The sequence below is a fragment of the Musca autumnalis genome, unplaced genomic scaffold (genome assembly GCF_047663935.1).
Source record: "Musca autumnalis isolate F117 unplaced genomic scaffold, ASM4766393v1 scaffold_1, whole genome shotgun sequence".
Classification (NCBI taxonomy): Eukaryota; Metazoa; Arthropoda; class Insecta; order Diptera; family Muscidae; genus Musca; species Musca autumnalis.
In genome coordinates, this window is record NW_027411644.1 from 152,938,306 (window position 1) to 152,958,888 (window position 20,583).

Consider the following 20,583-nt stretch of genomic DNA (forward strand, 5'->3'; position numbering starts at 1 on the left):
TCGAACTTGGTTAAAGTTGCGGTGTTTGTATGGAATTACTGTGTGAGATTGTAGGATTAAAGGTAGAATTAGACGTGACATAACCATAAAACCATAAGGCCATATCAATCAGCTGATTCAACCAAACCTATGGAAATCAATGTTTTCGATTAGTAGTAACATAACATAATGCCATAGCCATAACCATAAGAAACCAATTGGGTTTTGGTTTTCTATGGTTATGGCGTTATGGCTATGTCACGTCTAATTCTACCTTAACTTGGTTGGGGAGATGATGTTTGGAGCGGGATATTTTGGTAGTTTGCCACTTCAATTGGTCTACTCCATAAATCAATGGGGCGCAAGTCTATGGGATTAACCGAACATGAAAGTAAATGTACTGTGTAGTGAGTAGAGTTGTGCCAAAGGAACTATTTGGAACGATCTAGTTCGCAGTTCCCAAGGCCCATTTTTTTTTTTCTTTGAACAAACTGCGTATACTTAACATCACACGTTATATTTCATGATGTTACTCATACGTTTTGGAACTACTATTATTTTATTTTTAAGAACAAATTTATTGTTGCTATTTATTTAGCATCGCTCCACCCTAAATAACAATTACTCAAACAACTACAATTAATTTGTAGACATTTCTTAAACCCTTTTATTACAAAAATGCCTTCTTCTATTGAAACTTGTGAACTCATTGGTTTTCATTTAGTACCAAAAAACGTACCGTCTATCACTATTTTAGGTTTTCTGGAAACGTGTATGGTGCTATCCACTCCTACTCACTTAACAACTACAAATCTTAGACATTTGGACGAAGACACTAACGGACTGATGATACTTATTATATACATTTTTATATATAAAAAAACAAAAACAAATAAAAAACACATAATAAAAAATATACCCACCGTCATATTAAGACAGGATGACAACTATGGCAGAAGTTAAAACTTTCCTGAAAACTACAGCTGCACTTGATAACTTCTCATACATATTTAAAAAAAGTAACAAAATTAATATGAAAACTCAAATAAAAATACTATATTGCATGTATTTCAGTATGTTTATATACATACATCTAATGACAATTTTATAAAGAGTTCAATAGTTGCGTTATTTGTTTACAGTACACAAAATATTCTATATACAATAAACGATCAATAGATAATTGCTAATGTTTAGTGATAAGGTTAAGTTGAAATAAGCAAAAATGAAAATTTTCTTTAAATCGAAAAAAAAGATTGCCACGCAGTTTGTGAGGAGGCAAATGTGGAATTTTTAAAATATCATTCTTTTTAATATCTTCAAATCATTATCTCAAAAGTACGTGTCTAAAGCTGCATGTGGATTTGTTATTTATTTTGCTACACTAATTCGCCATATATCTTCACAGAAGTATATAGGAATTCTATAGGCTTTTTTTCGAAAAATTCCTAATTTATTTTGAAATTGTTGTTGATATCTTATCTAACAAAACATTTACTTCGATATGCACTTTTTAATTATATTCCATTTTCTAAACATCTACTCAGTTGTTCGCCAATAATAATAATAATAACAATTTGATAGTACATTAATTACAATAAGACCGCCTCCTCACAAACAAACATGCAATGATTAAAAGAAATATATTAAAAATAGTATAAACAATTTAAACAAAGGTCAATAATTAAAATTAGACAATTAGTTACTTGTGTTGCGTTGCATTTGTCATGCATGACATATAAAATTTCTCACTCAATAATATTAAATTGCAATTAGTGAGTTTTGTTTTGAGCGTAACCCCTCCCAATTGTTAACTATAAAAAAGTCGATCAGTTATAAATATTTAGAATACCCTAAGTAAACAAAAATAGTTTAGAAAAAAATCCAATTCTATTCTAAGTTAAAGCCTTCTGAAAAATTATCCAATTACCCATCCTCAATTGTTCGTATTTACTTGCAATCCGAGTTGTGTGAATCTTTAATAAAGAAAAAAATAACTTATAAGCAAATGAAATCAAACTTCTAAAACTCAAAGAAAACAAAAACAAATGTGAAAAATTATAAAGCAAAGCCTATCCTATAAGTACTCTATGTATTCCTCTTCTTCTACTAAGATATGAGAAACTAAAAACCCAGAGTTGTATTTTTATTCATAATTATTTACATAACAAACAAGCGTTGTCTTTATAGTCGTATAAGTTTAGATTGAAGAATAAACAACAAAATAAAAAAATAAAATTTTCCTATTTCAAAACTGCAACAAATTTGTTTTATTTATTATGTGAAGCTGTAATGTTATACAAAGGTAAAGCTAAAGTTGGAGACCACTCTACGTGAATTAATTTCTCAAAAACATTTGAAGCTAGTTCACAAAAAAATTATCAATGTAATTTTGTTGAACATATTCTCGGCTGTAATAGTGAGCCCGAGTTCAATAACATCACTTTTCAACTGTGGCAAATACCCCTCAGTGTAACATAGGCGACATTTCCTGGCTATGTCTTAAGACACGCCGCACAGTGTTGCCGCTTCCATACAAAAGTGGACAAAAATAGAAGTAGTTGAAGTTGTTTTCTTAAGACTTTTTTCAGTTTCACCGATTTTGACAAAAATGGGTTTAGTTCTGCATATAGCTCTCATATATATTTTCGCCCGATTTTATGTATTCGATGCACTTAACACGCAATGTACATATGTGAGATATTGATTAAATTAGGAAAATATGACGTAATTATCCATATTTGAGTGACTTCGGGCGAAATTATATATGGAAGCCATATTCAAACCTAAACCGATATGGACCAAAGTTGATATTTTTCATTCCTGTGCCCTCATAAATACTTGTGCAAATATTCATCAACCCAGGTCAACGGTAAAACTGAACAGTGGCCTGAGGAACATCCCATGTTAAATTGAGCCTTCAAAAATTAATCAAAAATTGAGCGAATTATAGCAAAATCGGGGGAAGATATATATGGGGGCTTTATCCAAATCTGCACCGATTTTTACAAAAATCATTGAATCAATTCAGGGACCTAAGAAAATATCACATATAAAATTTGAAGGCTATTCGATTAAAATTGACCGAGTTATAGCAAAATCGGGGAAAGATATATATAGGGGCTACATAATATTTGAACCGATATATCTCAGAAGGTTGCAGGAATGGGCAGAATTTCGCTTCGGAAGATATGTCCAATTAGCGATTTCGACTGTATATCTATACTTATAAAAGATTTCAGTAATGATGACTCACTGACTGACTGACTGATAATCAACGCCCAGACTAAACGGCTGGAGCTAGAATCTTGAAATTTTGGGTGAGGGTCACTCATGGACCGAATAGGTCAGATAAGGCTCGGTTTTTGGAAATTCGAACTAGAACAGTACGAAAAGTACTAAAAGCTACTAAATATGGTACCCTTAGTATTAGGCAAACGCGAAGAGCTAGAATTCTGAAATTTGGAATGAGAGATGGAGAGTTAGAAAGGTGTACCAAAGGGTTTTTGGAAATTCGAACTATAAGTGTACGAAATGTACTAAAAGTTACTAAATTTAGTACCATTTGGTATAACGTGAACGGACAGAGCTAAAATCTTGAAATTTGGAATGAAAATCAAATGGTACTAAATTTGGATCACGGTGATCGGATGCAGCTGTAATCCTGAAATTAGGAATTAAGATTACTGTTGGCGTGTAGGATTGAGGTAGTTGTGGAAATGCGTACTCATGGGTACGAATAGTACACAATATTGTACAATTTGGATTTGAGTGAACGGATATAGCTGGAATCCCGAGATTTGGAATAAGGAATACTGTAGAAGTGTAGGATTGATAAAGTTTTGCAAATTTTTAGTTATCAGTGGGAAAAGTACTAAATGGTACTAAATTTGGTACAATTTGGATTTCAGTGATATGATACATTTGGAATCGTGAGATTCGGAATTTAAATTGATGATGGAGTGTTGATAGAGGTAGGTTTGGAAATTCGTACTTTGGATACGAATAGTACTATCTGGAATCCTGAATTTCGGAATTAAGCTTATTGTTTGAACTTATCACTGACGTAGTTATGAAAATTTGTACTTATGAGTACGAAAAGTACTAAATAGTACCAAATCTGGTAGAATTTGGATGAACGGATATAGCTGGAATCCCGAGATTCGGAATAAGCATTACTGTTGGTGTGTAGAATTGATGAAGTTTTTGAAATGTTTAGTTATGGGTACGAAAAGTACTAAATGGTACCAAATTTGGTACAATTTTAATTTGTGTTCGGAATTACGATTACTGTTAGATTGTAGATAGAAGTAGGTTTGGAAATTCGTACGTTGGATACGAAAATTACTAAATGGTACCAAATTTGGTACAATTTGGATTGCGGTGATTGGATGCAGCTGTAATCCTGAAATTTGGAATTAAGATTGAGGTTATTGTGGAAATTCGTACTCATGGGTACGAATAATACTAAGGTACAAAATTTGGTACAATTTGGATTTGGGTGAACGGATATACATAGCTGAAATCCCGAGATTTGAAATAACGAGTACTGTTGGAGTGTAGCATTGATAAAGTTGTGGAAATTTTTAGTTATGGGTAGGATAAGTACTAAATATGGTACATTTGGAATCGTGAAATTGGGAATTAAAATTTATGTTGGAGTGTTGATAGAGGTAGGTTTAAAAATTCGTACTTTGGATACGAATAGTACTAAATGGTACCAAATTTGGATTTGAGTGATCGGATATATCTGGAATCCTGAAATTTGGAATTAAGGTTATTGTTTGAACATATCACTGAGATAGTTTTGAAAATTTGTACTTATGGGTACAAAAAGTACTAAATGGTATTAAATTTGGTACAATTTGGATTTGTATGAACGGATAGAGTTGAAATCCTGAAATGTGAAATTAAGATTACTGTATAAGTGAAGAAATGTGGTAGTTTTCGAAAACCTTACTTATGGGTACGAAGAGTACGAAATGATACAGTTTGGAGTTGAATGAACAGATACACCTGGAATCTTGAGATTTAGAATTACGATGTTTTTTGTTTTGTATTCAAGTTAGTGTTGGATTGAGACATGTCGTCGAAAAACGTGCTATAAGTGTACTCAATTTGTTGGGTGTAGGGACTGTGCTGGAATCTGTATGTTTTGGAGTTAGAGTGAGTATTGCAACGTTTGTCTCGTTGTTAATGTGTAAAGGTGAAATAAGGCTGATCTTTTTTGAAAATCGAACTAAAAAGGGACGAACAGTACTAAAATAAATATTGATTAAAATTCGCCATTTTCATATTATACATATTGTTATTTGTTTTTATACCCTTTCAGCATACGAAGTAGCGGACACTATATATATATATATATATATATATATATATATATATATATATATACAAATCTTAACCGATTTCGATATAATTTGGCATACTTATTTCTAGATCGAATTCAGTCACACATACCAAATTTCATCAAAATCGGACCTATATAGCGTGTTTGGTGCAGCAAATACGTCAAATCGGGCGAAAATATATATGGGAGCTATATCCAAATCTGAACCGATTTCAATATAACATGGCATACTTATTTCTAGATCGAATTCAGTAACACATACCAAATTTCATCAAAATCGGACCTATATAGCGACTTTGGTGCAGCAAATACGTTAAATCGGGTGAACATATATATGAGAGCTATATCCAAATCTGAACCGATTTTCACCAAAAGCAATAGCGTTCTTCCTATGGATAAAAAAATTATATTCCCCAATTTTCAGATGAATCGGACTAAAAATGCGACCTGTACGTTGCGAACAAAAATACATGGACAGACGGACGGACATGCATAAATCGACTCAGAAAGTGATTCTATGTATATCCCCAAAAGGAACTATGGGTCTATTTCGTTTCCTTTTGTATGTTACATACAAATGCACAAAGACATAATACCCCTTACCACAGAGTGGTGTAGGGTATAAAAAATAGAGCTAAACTCTACTAATTTCTAATTAAAGAAATTAAAAAATGGACCTTACATTAATTTAGCACGAAACATGTAAATTTAAATAACTTATGGGTTGTAAAACTATTTCATTTAATTAAATACAATTACGATATATCAAAAATATAAAAGATTCCACAAAGATATATTCACAGAAAGTACACGTCTATCACAATTTTACAGGAGTGCACTCATAATAATTTTAGTTCTTTTTTGGAATAATCGTTTTAAGTGGAGAAACCAAATTTCAATCAGTGCGGTATAGGTGCGTATGCCAAAAATGACACAGGCCAGGGAATACAATAATTATGCGCTGAGGGCGCTTAAAGTCACAATTTTCTTCACTCAATATCTGGGAATAGGCGTCTCAATGTAATACAAGAATAATCTTAGGCCATGTTTATATTATAGCCTTTTGCAGGGTTTATCTTCTTAATGAGGATTTATTTGACGTAAATGCAAAGGAATTGACATTTTAAACCCAGTGGGTTTGTTAAATCCGGTTATATATAAACCTACTACAGGTTGTCAAGTCCTTGTCGTGGTACTGGAGGGCTATGTCATCGTAGACCTCTATACCCCCATTTAAGCAATAAAAATAAAAAAAACAGAAACAACTTCAAAACTCAATAATGACAACATTTCAGGCTGATAATGATAACGGGAGGGCTGTTTATCCATTGACGAACTTGAGACCACAGTCATTATTTGTGCGGAAGCTGTGACCACATTAATGTAAAAAATAGGGAAAAATGTGTTGAAGCAAACACGTTTTTGTGTGTTATTGTCCAATTATTAGCTATACACCTTTTTCAGATGTAATTCGAATTATTATAATTGTAATTCGAGAATTATATTTGTAATTCGTAACATTTCATTTGTAATTTGAATTATTCCATATGTAATTCGAATGATTTCCTTTGTAATTTCAAATAAAATAATTGGAATTACAAATGGAATAATTCGAATAACAAATGAAATAATTCGAATTACAAATAGAATAACTCGAATTACAAATGGAATAAATCGAATTACAAATGAAATGTTACGAATTACAAATAGAATTCTCGAATTACAAATGAAATGTTACGAATTACAACAAAAATGTTTCGAATTACATCTGAAAAAGGTGTAGAACACAATGCACAGCTTAATGAGAGAAAGTTAAAGAATACACTTCAGACATTAAGCTTCCTACTATCATTTATTCGAATTTTAACTTTAACCGCGTCAAAAGGATGCTAACATTTTGAAGTCAAAAAACAGTGGATTTGGAATTTTTGCTCTAATCCGGACGCCTAACTAGATTTGTCTAAAAGCTTATTATGTGATTGTAGTACTCGCGAATTCGCATTTTTTATGTATAAGTCGAGCGTGTAGTCTTCATAGGATCGCAGCAATCGGCGCTCAAAGTCATTTTTGCTTAAATAAATAGAACTATACGCGTGTTTAAAATTTGCGAAAACAGATATTTAAAAACTATCGCGAATCCAGAGATATAATAGATTTTTCTAAGTGCTGTATTTTTTTACATATTTTTTGTAAGCATAAGCGCTTTATTTCAAAAATATATTTGCAAATAAGTATAATTTTGGAAAAAAATTGTCGCGAATCCATTGAAACATTTTAGGAGTATTTTGACATCGTAAAGGGTACAAATTCAGTTAACAGTAATAAGATATAACAGCTTATTATATCAAGGCACGATTATTTTAGGTTTTTTTTTTTTTAACAACATGCCTACATCAAAGATAAATTGGTAGAAACGGTATATGAGGTTATATAGTATGGAAGGCTTAAACAACACGTTAGCAGCCTTTGTTGACATAGATGGTGACTTCAAAAACATTTGGCTTGAATCCATCTTTTATTTACTCAAAAACTTAGGTTTGTCTTCTACATTGATCAATTGGTTTGGATAATCAACTCAAACATCGGTTAGGGGGTTACCGTGGTGCATTGTGAACATTGACTGTTCGGGTTCGATCCCTAGGTCACAAAAACTCTTCAATTTAATGTAGGCGACTTTTCCCGATTATTGCAAAACTTCTCTCTAAGTGGTGAGAATTTCTTGGGAAATTGCTTTAAAGAGTTGTGGCAGAGATAACGGATACAAGGGACATAACGTTTCTATAGCAGATTGCGATTGAGTCCGGGTCGTAAATACAATTGAAAACTGTGATAGAACTTACCTCCCAATAATTAATGGGTACAAGATGACTCAGAGTCTTAAAAATCTGCATGTATCGCAAACCAAAGCTCTCAAAATTGTTTATAATTTTCCACTCAGAACGCATACGTTAACCTGTACAACGATTACGCCAAAGTCATCTTGCCTCTAAAGGGACTTTATAAATATCAATTATTGTTGTATATATTTAAATCCCTTCATGGAATAAATTTACAAACTCTCGATTTTCAAAGAAATATGTCTATAACAGGGAGATTTACTCGGCACGCCGCAAGCTTAAGTATTGTGAGATGTCGTTTTGAATGTACAATACAGCGAATATCTTTTTGTGGTTCAAACGAGTATAATCAACTGTCGTTAGAATTAAAGTTGAAAGACTATTTATTACAAAAAATGGAAATACTTCTTGTAGGTATTATTTGACTTTTAATTGTGTTAATTAATATGAATTGTATAATTTGTTCACTGTTATTAATAATAGTTGCCTATTTAGCCTCTATAAAGCCTTGTGGCGCTGAGGCATAACTCTACATTAGCTTTGTTCCTTTACTTTTTTCCTTTAAAAGAGAAAAGTGTCAAAATTGCTCTCTCATGAACATTTTTAACGGAAAAGTAAAGGAACGGAAAAATGGTTAGATCTGGCAGCAATGTCAAAAAGAAACATAAAAAATCAATTTTCGTCTTTTATTTCACAGTTTTTAATTTAGTTTTGTAAGCGTTCGACTTTTTCTTCTGTTTTTCGGCCATTTTCTTTTTCATTAGCTGTGTTCCAGAACTAAAAAGTTTTTACAATTTTTACGACTTTTACACATTTTACCCGAAAATCCGTTCCCGTACACAAAAAAGTTGTAAAATGTTCACTTCTCTTTAACCAAAAATGGCGCTGAATGACGCTCTCTTTAAAAACTTTTTACACGACAAATTTGAGCGTGTAAAAAATAGTAACATGGATGCCGGCGTCTGATTGTCTGGTACACCGACTTTGACATTTGTTCCAGCTTTTTGACGTTTTTTCCATTTTTGCGTTCCCGAACTTTTTGAAAAACTTTTGTGTGACAACAATTTTGCTCTCTTTCTCTCTTTTACGAGTTTTACTATTAAAAAGTACGGGAACAAAGCTATTGTAAAATAATCGTCAAACAAAAGTCGAAAAATCAGTTCTGCCATTTTTTACCTGCAGGGGTTAAGAAACGCTTTGCAGGTTAAAAATGGTAACAAATGGTAAAATTGGTAACCTCAGGTATGTAAAGGAACACAGCTATTGTAACATTTGAAAATTGTACAATAAAAATTACATACAAAAACTAGAATATCGGTCAACTAAGAGTCTGCGTATTTAAATACCTAATGTCAGAACAGATAGTGGATATATCTTAACCCAATCACTGCGGTGGTTCCATATGGAACCACTTGTGTTATTTTACTTTTTGGAAGAAAAAATCCACATATTGAACATATTTATATTAATATTAGTATTTTCTAACAGTAAAGCATTACAGCTGTCTATTTGCTTCTATATTTCGGTCATACGGGTTCCAATTTTTGTCCTAAAAGCAGGATAAAGTAAAAAATATGCATTTTTTCACAAAACCTTCGCAGGGATTGGGTTAAGACCATTTACAGATAAACAATCTCAACAAATACTTACTTTTCATGAACCAAATAATAAATACAATGATGTTTAATTTTCAATAATAGTATTTCTTCATTTTATTATTTCTTTTTAATAATGTTTATAATGATTTCCATTACATAATTTCTATTGCTATCTTTAATAATAGTAATAATAATTAATTCAGTTTCTTGCTTTTGTTTGCATTTGTTTATTAGATGTTGTAGTAAATCAATAATCGAAAATTACAACACAAATACACACACAGTAAGTAAGTGTATTAAATGTTTGTTTATATATACATATTTAATAGAAAAATAATAATACCAGTATATTGGGGGTAGAGTAGAGGATATAGTTACAAAAACAAAAACACAGCAGACATTTGGAGTAATAATGATAATAAAAATATATTATATAAAAGACTATTATAAATTACAAAAAATATATAATAATAAACACTTTCTACCAAAAATTACAAAATACTAATAATAATAATAGAATAAACCTCTCAATAGGAATAATAAACTATGTTCTTAATGTTTTGTATTTATTTGATAATTAATGAAAGGAGAGTAATTATAGTATGATTTTTTGTTGTTGTAATATTAATGATGATTTTTTTTTTGTTGATATAAAGCTACATTAAATTACAGCAGAATTATGAAAAAAGTCCTATTTAAGAATAATTATTACAATTTAAATTACACAACAACAAATGAGAAAAAAATAATCATTATAACTAAGATGATGATTAAGATATTAATTCATCAATTATTATTACTTACAGAGGAGGGCATTAAATGCTAAATGAAATTACAAGCTATTATGAATAGAACAAATGAAGTAGGAATAATAATATTACAAGTCAAAAATTAAAATAGAATGAAATACAAATCGTATTTAACAAACTGTGGTTGGTATTTCTGTAAATACCGTAGAGACAGAAGATGACGACTACACAAAAGGACTAAATATACAAAAAGAAATCTATTACAAATAATTAATATGGAAAGTAACCTAAGCATAGATATATATAGTTTTAGCTTGTTTTGCTTTTGTCTTTTGAAGTTCTTCTCAATCTGTAGTTCATTTTGTATCCATTGAGTTTTTTAGTATTTTTTTCTAAGCAGTTAATTTTTTACGTGTCATTTGATATAAGCCAAAATAATTTGTGTTTATGTATAATTTTGTGTCTGTTTTGTTTGAAATTGTTTAAATGAATTATTAAGACTAGTTTAATTAGTTACTAATTTAAAAGGAAATATGAAATTAAAATTGCTTGTCAGTTTATTCGTTTTAGATTTTTTTGTCTGAACCGTTGATGTTTGCTTTTTTGTTTATAACTTGTTTCATATAAACCTGAGCATAAAGCAGTGTTATGAAGTGTTAATTATTTTTAAATTAATGACAAATGTTTTTTTAAGTACTAATTAGAAAACAATAAATTTAATAATTATTTAAAAATTTAATAATTTTTTTTTTTAATTTTTAAAGCACAATAAATAAATATAATTTGAATTGAAGACCAATTTAAGCGAATGTATTACATAATTGTAGAGAATTGTCTCTAGTATTAATAATTCGTCTATTGACCTTTCACCTTGAGATGTATAAAGCGCAATCAATTATTGTTAAATGCGTGAATGTAAACGAAATAAACACAAATAATAACAAAATATTTGTGTTTTTATTTAAGCAACTTCCTTATTCCTTCTACTCCGCTCCAATACTAAAGGCTGTTTCAGCTATGGATCGCAAGTTGTTACCAACATGGTACCAAACCATATTCAAAATCAAGAAATCACATAAGCTAAATACGGCAAAGTTGGCGCAGGCATTGCCAGTGATATTGCTCTTTATAAATGTCCAGAGGTGACAAGTTCCATACATAATAGTATTACGAATAAGGCAAGAACGAATAGTCAAATTATTGGATAAAATCTCTACCCTTCCTCCCGATTAAATATCATACAATAAACATGGCTTTGACAACATAAATGATCAATTAGGACAGACTTTGTGGTAGTTGACAGTCTTCGACACACTTTTAGAGGATGTAACCGTATATTTCGCACTGGCTTAAATTTGAGGTGACAGGAAAATGTCAAGAAAATAATCTACAAGGTCCATTTAATAGCCTTTTGAGCTTTCTGAAATCATTCATGGTGTTTAGATAAAATTGATATTGAATCCTCAAACATCCTACCCACGTCTTCTATTCATAAGTTTAATTTAGTGCAGCAGTCAAAAGATTCTCAATCGTCTTATTTTCCTCTTCATCTACATAATATCGCTATCCTACCACTAGCTAGAAATCAATCTTGCACTACAAAGGGCAGTGGGGTGGGGTTTAATATCTTAAGAGGCGCTTCCACTAGACTATACGTCTACGGTGAAAATCGAGCTTCCACATTTTGACTTATAGATTTATCTCTTTTGGAAAATTTGCAAATTTTCTTTGCCCATATTTCGTAAATTTTCTGAAATTTTGAGTTATTTTCTAAAATAAAGTTGAAGCTATTGTCTCGGGCTACAATTTGATATTTTCGATACAATACTAAGACAAACATTTAAGCCAAGATAATAGTTAAGAACTCTCTAGTACATCACCAAAGCATTGGAACACTCCTTTAGGCAGTCTTGGCATTGTGAAGGTGCACATTTTGGTAATTTATCAATATTTTCACGAAAAGTTTGGACTTTCACAAGGTTAAAACTGCCTGAAGGAGCATCCCAATGCTTTTGCGATGTACTAGAGAGTTCTTAACTATTGTCTTGGCTACAATATTTATTAGTATGAGTATTGGATCGAAGATCTCATATAAAATATAAAAAACGTGACAAAAATGACGAATTTTCTGCATTTTAGACCTTTTTACCCTGAATAGTTAATGAAATATGAGCCCAAGAAAATTTGCAAATTTTCTAAAAAAGAAAACAGCAAGGAAACTGAGCAGAAGTTTCTTCTCACGCAAGTAACCCTTGTTGATAGATCAGTTGGTAACTCACCAAATATGAAACAATATTCAGTGTAAATGCCTACAGACTTGTCAAAAAGCTTGTCTAACACCTTCAAATCCCCTTCATCGGATGGAACGGAAAATCTAATGGAAATTCTCCCTAATTGCCTAATTTAACATCTATTATTTCTATATTTATATCGACTTGAAACTCTGTACAGTAAATATAACAACAATATGTCGGAAGAATAGTTATATAGTTATTTCTTGGATCAATATTCCCCATGTATCAGAAAACTGTGAATGCAAAAAATAACTCATTGCAATTTACATTAATTGAAAACACTTTATACATCTCAAGAGTTGAATTTTAGAAATTAATAACATATTTCAAATTTAAATAAAAATATTTCTTATCGTTAATTCCATAAACTAATATTGTATCAATTTAAATAATCAACACTTCTGTAGTAACGATTATCATTGTCACTAGACCAGCGAGCCGATAGGGCAACATCATAATTGAAATCTACCAAATCGTCATCATCATCGTTCCCCTCAACATGATCAATTATGATACCACCAACTCCATCAACCCCATCACCATCGCCTTCATTATCATCATCATAATGATGGATGTCATCATTAATTGATACATTTTTAATTAAATCTTCATAACGATATTCACGTGGCGTTCCTCTATCACCATATTCAGATTCTGGTTGCTGTTGCCACGAACCATAATCACCCGATGTATCAATATTGTACTCAGGCAGTGAGTTCATAGACGATATGGCACTATTTGTTGCTGTATCTCCCGTATGTTGTACATGATGCACTTGAAAGGGATTCAGGACACGTCTTAGAAGAGATTCTGAAGATTTGAGTAATGATTCTTTGCTTTTTTCCTCCTTGATTTTAGACATGCGTCCATATGTGTTGCTTGGAACTTGTAAATAATCCATTGGCTTAAGATTTTCCTGTTGCTCTTCCTGGTTTTCTTCTTCTACAATGCCCAGGCTATCGACAGATAAGTCATCTTCCATGTCCATGGAACCATAATCAATGGTTACCAATATATTATCACTGCCTGGATCGGAAGAACTCATGTATGAGGCATATGAGGTATAAATATCAAATTCTTCTTCATTTTCCAGTGATACTGGCGCATCATTATTGTACATTAGCAGAGAATCATTGCGGTATCTTTCCACTGCTGATGTTTCCTCTAGCAGTTCCCTTTCGAAATATTGACTCAGGGTAACTTTAGTAGACATTGAGCGTTGCACAGTCTGTTTAGGTTCAGGCGCCAACTTTCCTTCTTCTTCGGTGTCCTTTACAAGATCTTCTTCAAAATATTGATTCAATGGCGATTTGATTTCCTTTATATAACCATAATTTTTGTCAAATGAAAAATTCTGTCGTTGCCAAGGTAGGTAGGTGAATCAAGAGGAAAGTCACCACAAGATGGCAGGTTGGGTGGCAATTGAGACAAGCATCAGCATTATCATACAAAGCAAAATAAAAAAGGAAAAAAAAACACAAAAAGAAAAGAAAAAACGATTAGAATTTTTGTAAATAAAATTGTTCATAATTTACTTAACTCAACTAGAAATTAAAAACAATACTTAATTTTTACACTTAAATGTTAATTAATTGAAAAATATTTACAATTGTTTATGGGGTTTAGCTACAACAGGGATAAGAGGGATTAGTTTACCGCAAAACAAAAACGGGGGAGTTTTAAAAACAAATGGAATGCATTTGAAAATTAATCAATTTCCGTCTACCAATATCACGTAGTATGGGGTATTTTTTTTATTTTGACATAATCGACGAAATTTACAATAGCTTTGGAACGTCCGTACGAAAGGAATTACATAGTCGAATACTTTTAAAGGGTTTGTTTGGTTCCAAGCAGAGAATTAAATACGCTTATAGAATTGAACCTTGAAGTTTAGGATGCATGATCTTAACCTAGTCTAAGGTTGGTAGGACCACAGGTCTAGATCAATAGACTTTCTCCGTGGTGCAAAAGCTAACATGAACGCCTTGCACACTGAATCTCTTAGCTCCCGGAAACGTTTGATAATACCCCTCTAAAAATTATGACATTTTCTGAGTATTTCTTTTTCTATAAAGTGGTGTCGGATTCGATGATAAAAAGAAGTCGCATATCACTGAGTTTAAAATAGGATCAGTATGAACTCATCTGTATGAATGAAGTCTCTCTTTGTTCCATGGGAAATAGTTTCTAAGGTATAGTCTCGAATTATTTGGCCGAAAATTTTATGCCCAATTCGCAAATCTTCGTATTCTCTGTACGCTTGAATGTTACGGCCGATAATTATATTGAATTCTTACGATAGTTATTAAGTTTGCAATTCTTATTGCAAGTACATAATCGAAAAATTCGGCTTAGCCTGGCGTGGTCGTCTGGGAAAATCAATCTAGCTTTTGAACGGATTGGAAGAGTTTGGCAAAAACATGACAGAAATGAGTTTTATGTAAAAATATATGGAAAATTCTAATTACTATGTCCCTAATAACCGATGGAAGTTTAATAAGCTGTACTTTCCACTTTGAGCTCTCATTGGGTAAATGGATTTTAGCTTAGAATTGTCATTGTAGGTCACTGTTGGGTACAGACCTCCATATAAAGTTTTTTTTTTAATTTTTTTGCGGCCAATTCCATGTCAGGCTATTTGGATCCGATTAAACATTGTGTGTCCGTTTGTTTGTTGTGCATTATAATTCTCGAAGGAGTAAATAAACAAGATTTCATCGGTTGTGAAAATTTTCAGTGGAATATTTAGTAGGTAAACTACTGTTTGTACTACAAAAATGTATTTATAGGTAATGTCGTAGTACTATGTTGGCCACAACGTTCGACCCCGACTCGAAGAAAGAAAGTTTCATTTCAAATAGAATCAGGATGCACTCATTGATGTGAGGAAAGTCTTCCCATAACCCTTCAGGGATGTATTGATTATGATCATTATTTATTTCATTTTCGAATATTTAGTTTTTACCTATTATTGTTAACTTGGTTAATATTTAACGACGATTTTGAATTATTATTTTTTCACTTACCCATAATTAGAAAATTGTTAAAGGATAAACTACATTTTTTTTGAAAATTACACAAAAATTGGGAATAAACCGTTGTTGTTGGGGAGGAAATCTACATCAGTTTGTGTCAATTAGTGTTTTGGCTTATTGTTGTTGGTGCTCTAACTCTAAACTCTAAAACTACTAATTAAAACTAAATTAAACTAATAAAAAGTGGGGGGAAATTCAAACAAAAACTTACGGATATAAACTGCCAAATCGAATGACTTTCATTTCATTCACAGACACACGCTATCACGGAGGGGGAAGTGTGATTCTGTTCTCGTATCAAAATTTATTGAAAGTGAAATTATTTGAACAACAATTCGCGGGCAACGACGGCAATGACACGTAGAAGACGACAACGACGATGATGATGAAAGGTGATTATCTATGATGCTGATATTGTTGTTGTTGCTTTATTGAGAGTTTCTTTGCTTTCAATAGATCATTTTGCCTTGATGAATGTTGTTAGCTCAGCTTTCCATATACATAGCTAGTCAATACTTCCTTATATAAACACACACACAAATATACTCCAGCAGGCAGACCAACTTCCTTCTCCTTGATACATTTTTGCCCGTTATTTCTATATAGCTTATATTTTGAGATCCATAACCACATATAAGGCAAGATAGCAGGACTATTGTTTGGTATTTATTAGCATGATTGATTCCATATCCTGTTTGGTGATTTGTTTATATGGTTTTAGGGCTGAGATGGTGGTAGTACAAACATATATATCATACAAAGTAGTAGTAGTGGTGGTAAATATCCCAAGCCTTGATATTTCTCTCTGTAGTGTTTAGTTTTGTGGCGGACATAAGTTGCAATATATCTTCACTTTTTTATGGTTTATATTTTTGATCTGTGTCTGTAACTGTTGTTGTGTCTGTCTGTTTTAACTGTTAGCCAATGCATGCTGTTGTGATGGTTCAGTTATCGTTTTTTTAAGGAATATTAGGATTAATTATTGATTAATGCACAAATACATCATCCAGTGGTTCGTACGATTGATTATTCGTATGCTAGGAGTACATATTAAGCGACACATTGTGTGTATGTCTATGTATATTATTTTATTTTGATTTTTTTCACATGCAATTATTTTTTGTTTTGTTTAGTTATTTTTCATTTGGATGCTAATATTTTAGAAATACGTCTCTATTTTTTGAAATATATTTTCAAGAGGGGATGAGAGTGGGGAACACATTGAACACATTTGTTGTGTTTTTTGTTTGTTTGTCGTTTTGGTTTATTATTATTTTAATAATTTTTGTTTTGCATTGGGGGATACAATTGGTTGTGTGAAGGATATTTGGTGTTGAAGTAGACAAGATGGTGGTGTTGGTGGTAGACAGGATATTTTGATTTGAGTTACAGACAGAGTATATAAAATATATAAAAAAGTTAAAAAAAGAACAAATACAGAGAAATTAGATACACTTCATTGTAGTAGTGGTATATTTTTTGTCATGTTTATAATTTGGTTGGTTAACACATTTGAAAGCAGTTATTTATATATGAATGGATTTTAAAAACAAATTAGTGGAAATTTGATGATAAATAAGCAAAGTTAGTTACAGGGAAAAATAAAATGGAGTTATGAAAATGAATTTAATGAATAATGTTATAATGCAATTAATGGTTAGTTTCTTGTCCCTGGTAACCAAATGTATGTGGGTGGATGGAAAACAGAATTACATTAGTTTACAAATGATATTAATAATATGTGAAAAATAGTATTATGTTTTTTAGCACATTTTATCAATAACATGTGATAAATAGTGTTATGTTTTTTAGAAATAATTTCAAATAGAAATATTACTAGTCTGTAGAAAATACATTTTCCTCATAGAAAAACATGATTAAAAACTAAAGAATAAACTTTAATAAATTTAAATTTTACGTTACTTTTTGAGAGAAAACTCTATAAAATAAAGATCATAAGCGACTATATAGTCATAGCGTGAATACTTAGTCGCTTATGATCTTTATTTTATAGGGTTTTTACTCAGAGAGTAACGTAAAATTTAAATTTATTAAAGTTTATTCTTTAGAATTAAAAAAGATGATAATATATTTAATTATTGATTGGAATTGTTCAAAAAATGCAATGCGCATTCGAATAGGGAAATTTTGAAAATGTGGAAATTGTAGACTTTTATTTCTCCATTGTAATCTATCTCAAAATAACATCGAATGAATTCAAAAACTTTGGCCTTATACTTTTTTTCGTTTCCCTTGCTGCAGGTAATTCTTTACTAAATGAGGATTTAAAAATTGCAGGCACCTCGAGGAAAATAAATCAATTGCATTGGAAAAATGTCCTTCTAAGCCTAAAACAATTACTTTGCCTTGTTATAAAAAATGAAAGTATATCTACAATTCACAAAATATAAAATTTCTATTAAGAGAAATTTCGTCCCTAAGCACAATTAAAAAGACGCCATCGAATAATGGAAGTTTATGTATATATTATTGAGTGTATTTCTGATTTTAAATGTCAATTGTATATGATTTGCATAATTCTAGCCATTATTTTCAATATAAAGTAATGTTTTTAATGAACAAAATTAAAAGAAACATAGTACAACTTAAAAATAAAAACGTAAGCATTAATTTCCTTAAATAAACAAAAAATAAATTAAACCTAAACTATTACAGTAATTACAAACAACGTCTAAAACTTAGGTCATCCAAATATTTGAATTCGAATTTTACGAAACCAAACATAATTATAAAAATAAATAAAAAATTATACAAATCGATATCGAGAAATGATTTAATTTAGTTAATTATTTAAGCAAAAGTAGAAATTTCTTTAAAGTAGATTACTTTATAATCCGACAAAAATTCGTGTGCCACAACATAACTTTAGGTATAGAATGAAATCACAAACAGATTGAACATTTTTAAAATTGATTTGAAAATGAAATCATAATATTGATTTATCTTAACTTGATGTAAAATACAATATTCAAAACCTTTAGACGAGTTAAGATTTCTTTTTTGCTTAAGTAATTAACAAATCAATTTTGTTGAACATTTTCCGTGCAGTTCTAATTAAGTTGTCTATTCTCTTAACACGAGAGGCAAGTCTTTATTATTTCTGTATTGATTTATATTATTAATATTTCACATTATACTAATAAATATAACACATTCCAATGATTAGCAAATGAATGAAGCGAAAAACAGAAACGAAAAAACAAACAAAAATTATATTTATAAAGAAATGATACACGTAATGTAAAGATAAATAATTAAATGTAATTAAGGTTAAATTATTAAAAAAAGACAACAAAATTAATAACAAACAACACTTGTTTGTTATCTCACATAATTGTAGTATACAATTCAATAGTGTATTGTTGTTCTAGTTTTTATTTTAAAGTTTATTTTTTTAATTTTTTACATAATTGAAAACACACACACAAACATTGTTGCAACAGCACACATGACTTTACAATGATGCGGTCAATGAAAAATTTGTATACAGATCATGGCATTGAAAGAAAATCGCACTTTTGTTTCACGTTAAAATTGGATGTCACAATGTGCTAAATAAGTTTTGATCAGTGTATGTATTTGATGAAAAGTGTTAACTTTATTAAAAGTGATATAAAATTTTTAGATTCGTAGATAAACATTTGTACAGAAAATTTGATATACAATGACTCTTAGAAAAATTGAAAATTAACCTCAACAAAAGCGTAACACAGTGCTACTTTTACTTGTATTTTATGATTTTGGGACATTTCCACACTATTGATTCTAGAGCTCTTATTTCAAAAGATTTGGAATAGAACTAGATCAATCCATATTTAAAAATATAATATTAAACTTCATATTTAATTACAACAATGGTGTTTTAATTTTCAAGTCATTTTTTTTTTAATTATTACCAGAGACTAGGACGAAAGTAGCATCTTCACGGGAATGTAAATTTGAGAAAAAATACATCACTTTGCAGAAATTATCATGAACCAGAAATATTCGATATATCGAAATGAAAAACTCTCCTAATAAATCCAAACACGAAACATAGTCGACATTAAATAATTGTATTATAACAACTGCCCCAATCGAAAGACTAACGGAATGCCATGAGTTCTGCCATACCCTCTACACCGACGGTCTTCGAATAGAAGGGCCATAATTTTCTCTATAAAAATGGGTCAGCATAAGAGAAGCAGGTGATAATATAAAAGACTCACATGTGGCAGAAAAAAATTAATGTGTAGCTTTCAACGACAATTTTGAGCTTTAATCCGAAGAACATAAGGGGAAAATGTTGGCTTTCGTGGACCAAAAGCTTTTATACCGAGCAATAGCAGATCTTTGAATGTAGCGGAGGAAGTCCTGGCCTGCCTCAAATGCTCTCATTATAGTTAAAGTCGGCTGTTTTCGGACAGCTTTTGATGGGAAAAATTGTATCTTACATAAGGAGTCATTTTGATTTCGCAATAACCATCACATAATGGCAATGCAGGAATGAGTATAATCTATATTTGGTATAAACGGTTATAACGATACCATCAAATATGTCGAGAGCTCACATTTGTCAGTCAACATTGGTTAAAATCAAATAACAATTCCCTAACAAAAAATTGTTTCTTTAATTAATTCTCTTTCGAGTTGAGCTTATTAGACCTATTATATTGTTTCACATATGTCCACCTTTTTAAAGAAATGCCAGACTATTTTGTGATCCCAATAAAAA

General features: G+C 30.9%; 1 protein-coding gene across 9 annotated transcripts in view; it reads right to left on the minus strand.

Annotated features, from left to right (window-relative positions):
- Positions 1-9,870: 9,870 nt before the first annotated feature.
- The window catches only part of jvl (javelin-like), a 265,268-nt gene continuing 254,555 nt past the window's right edge, over positions 9,871-20,583 (minus strand). For 2 of the 9 annotated variants that reach the window (XR_012408896.1, XR_012408897.1), the window contains exons 8-9: positions 16,060-16,885; positions 13,659-14,164 (exon numbers count right to left, since the gene is read on the minus strand). Coding sequence is in view for 7 of the 9 variants with exons in the window: in XM_073958522.1 (XP_073814623.1) it covers positions 13,190-14,164 (975 nt within the window). In the remaining 2 variants the exon portion in view is untranslated. The other 7 variants (XM_073958522.1, XM_073958523.1, XM_073958525.1 and 4 more) reach the window with 4 other exon arrangements.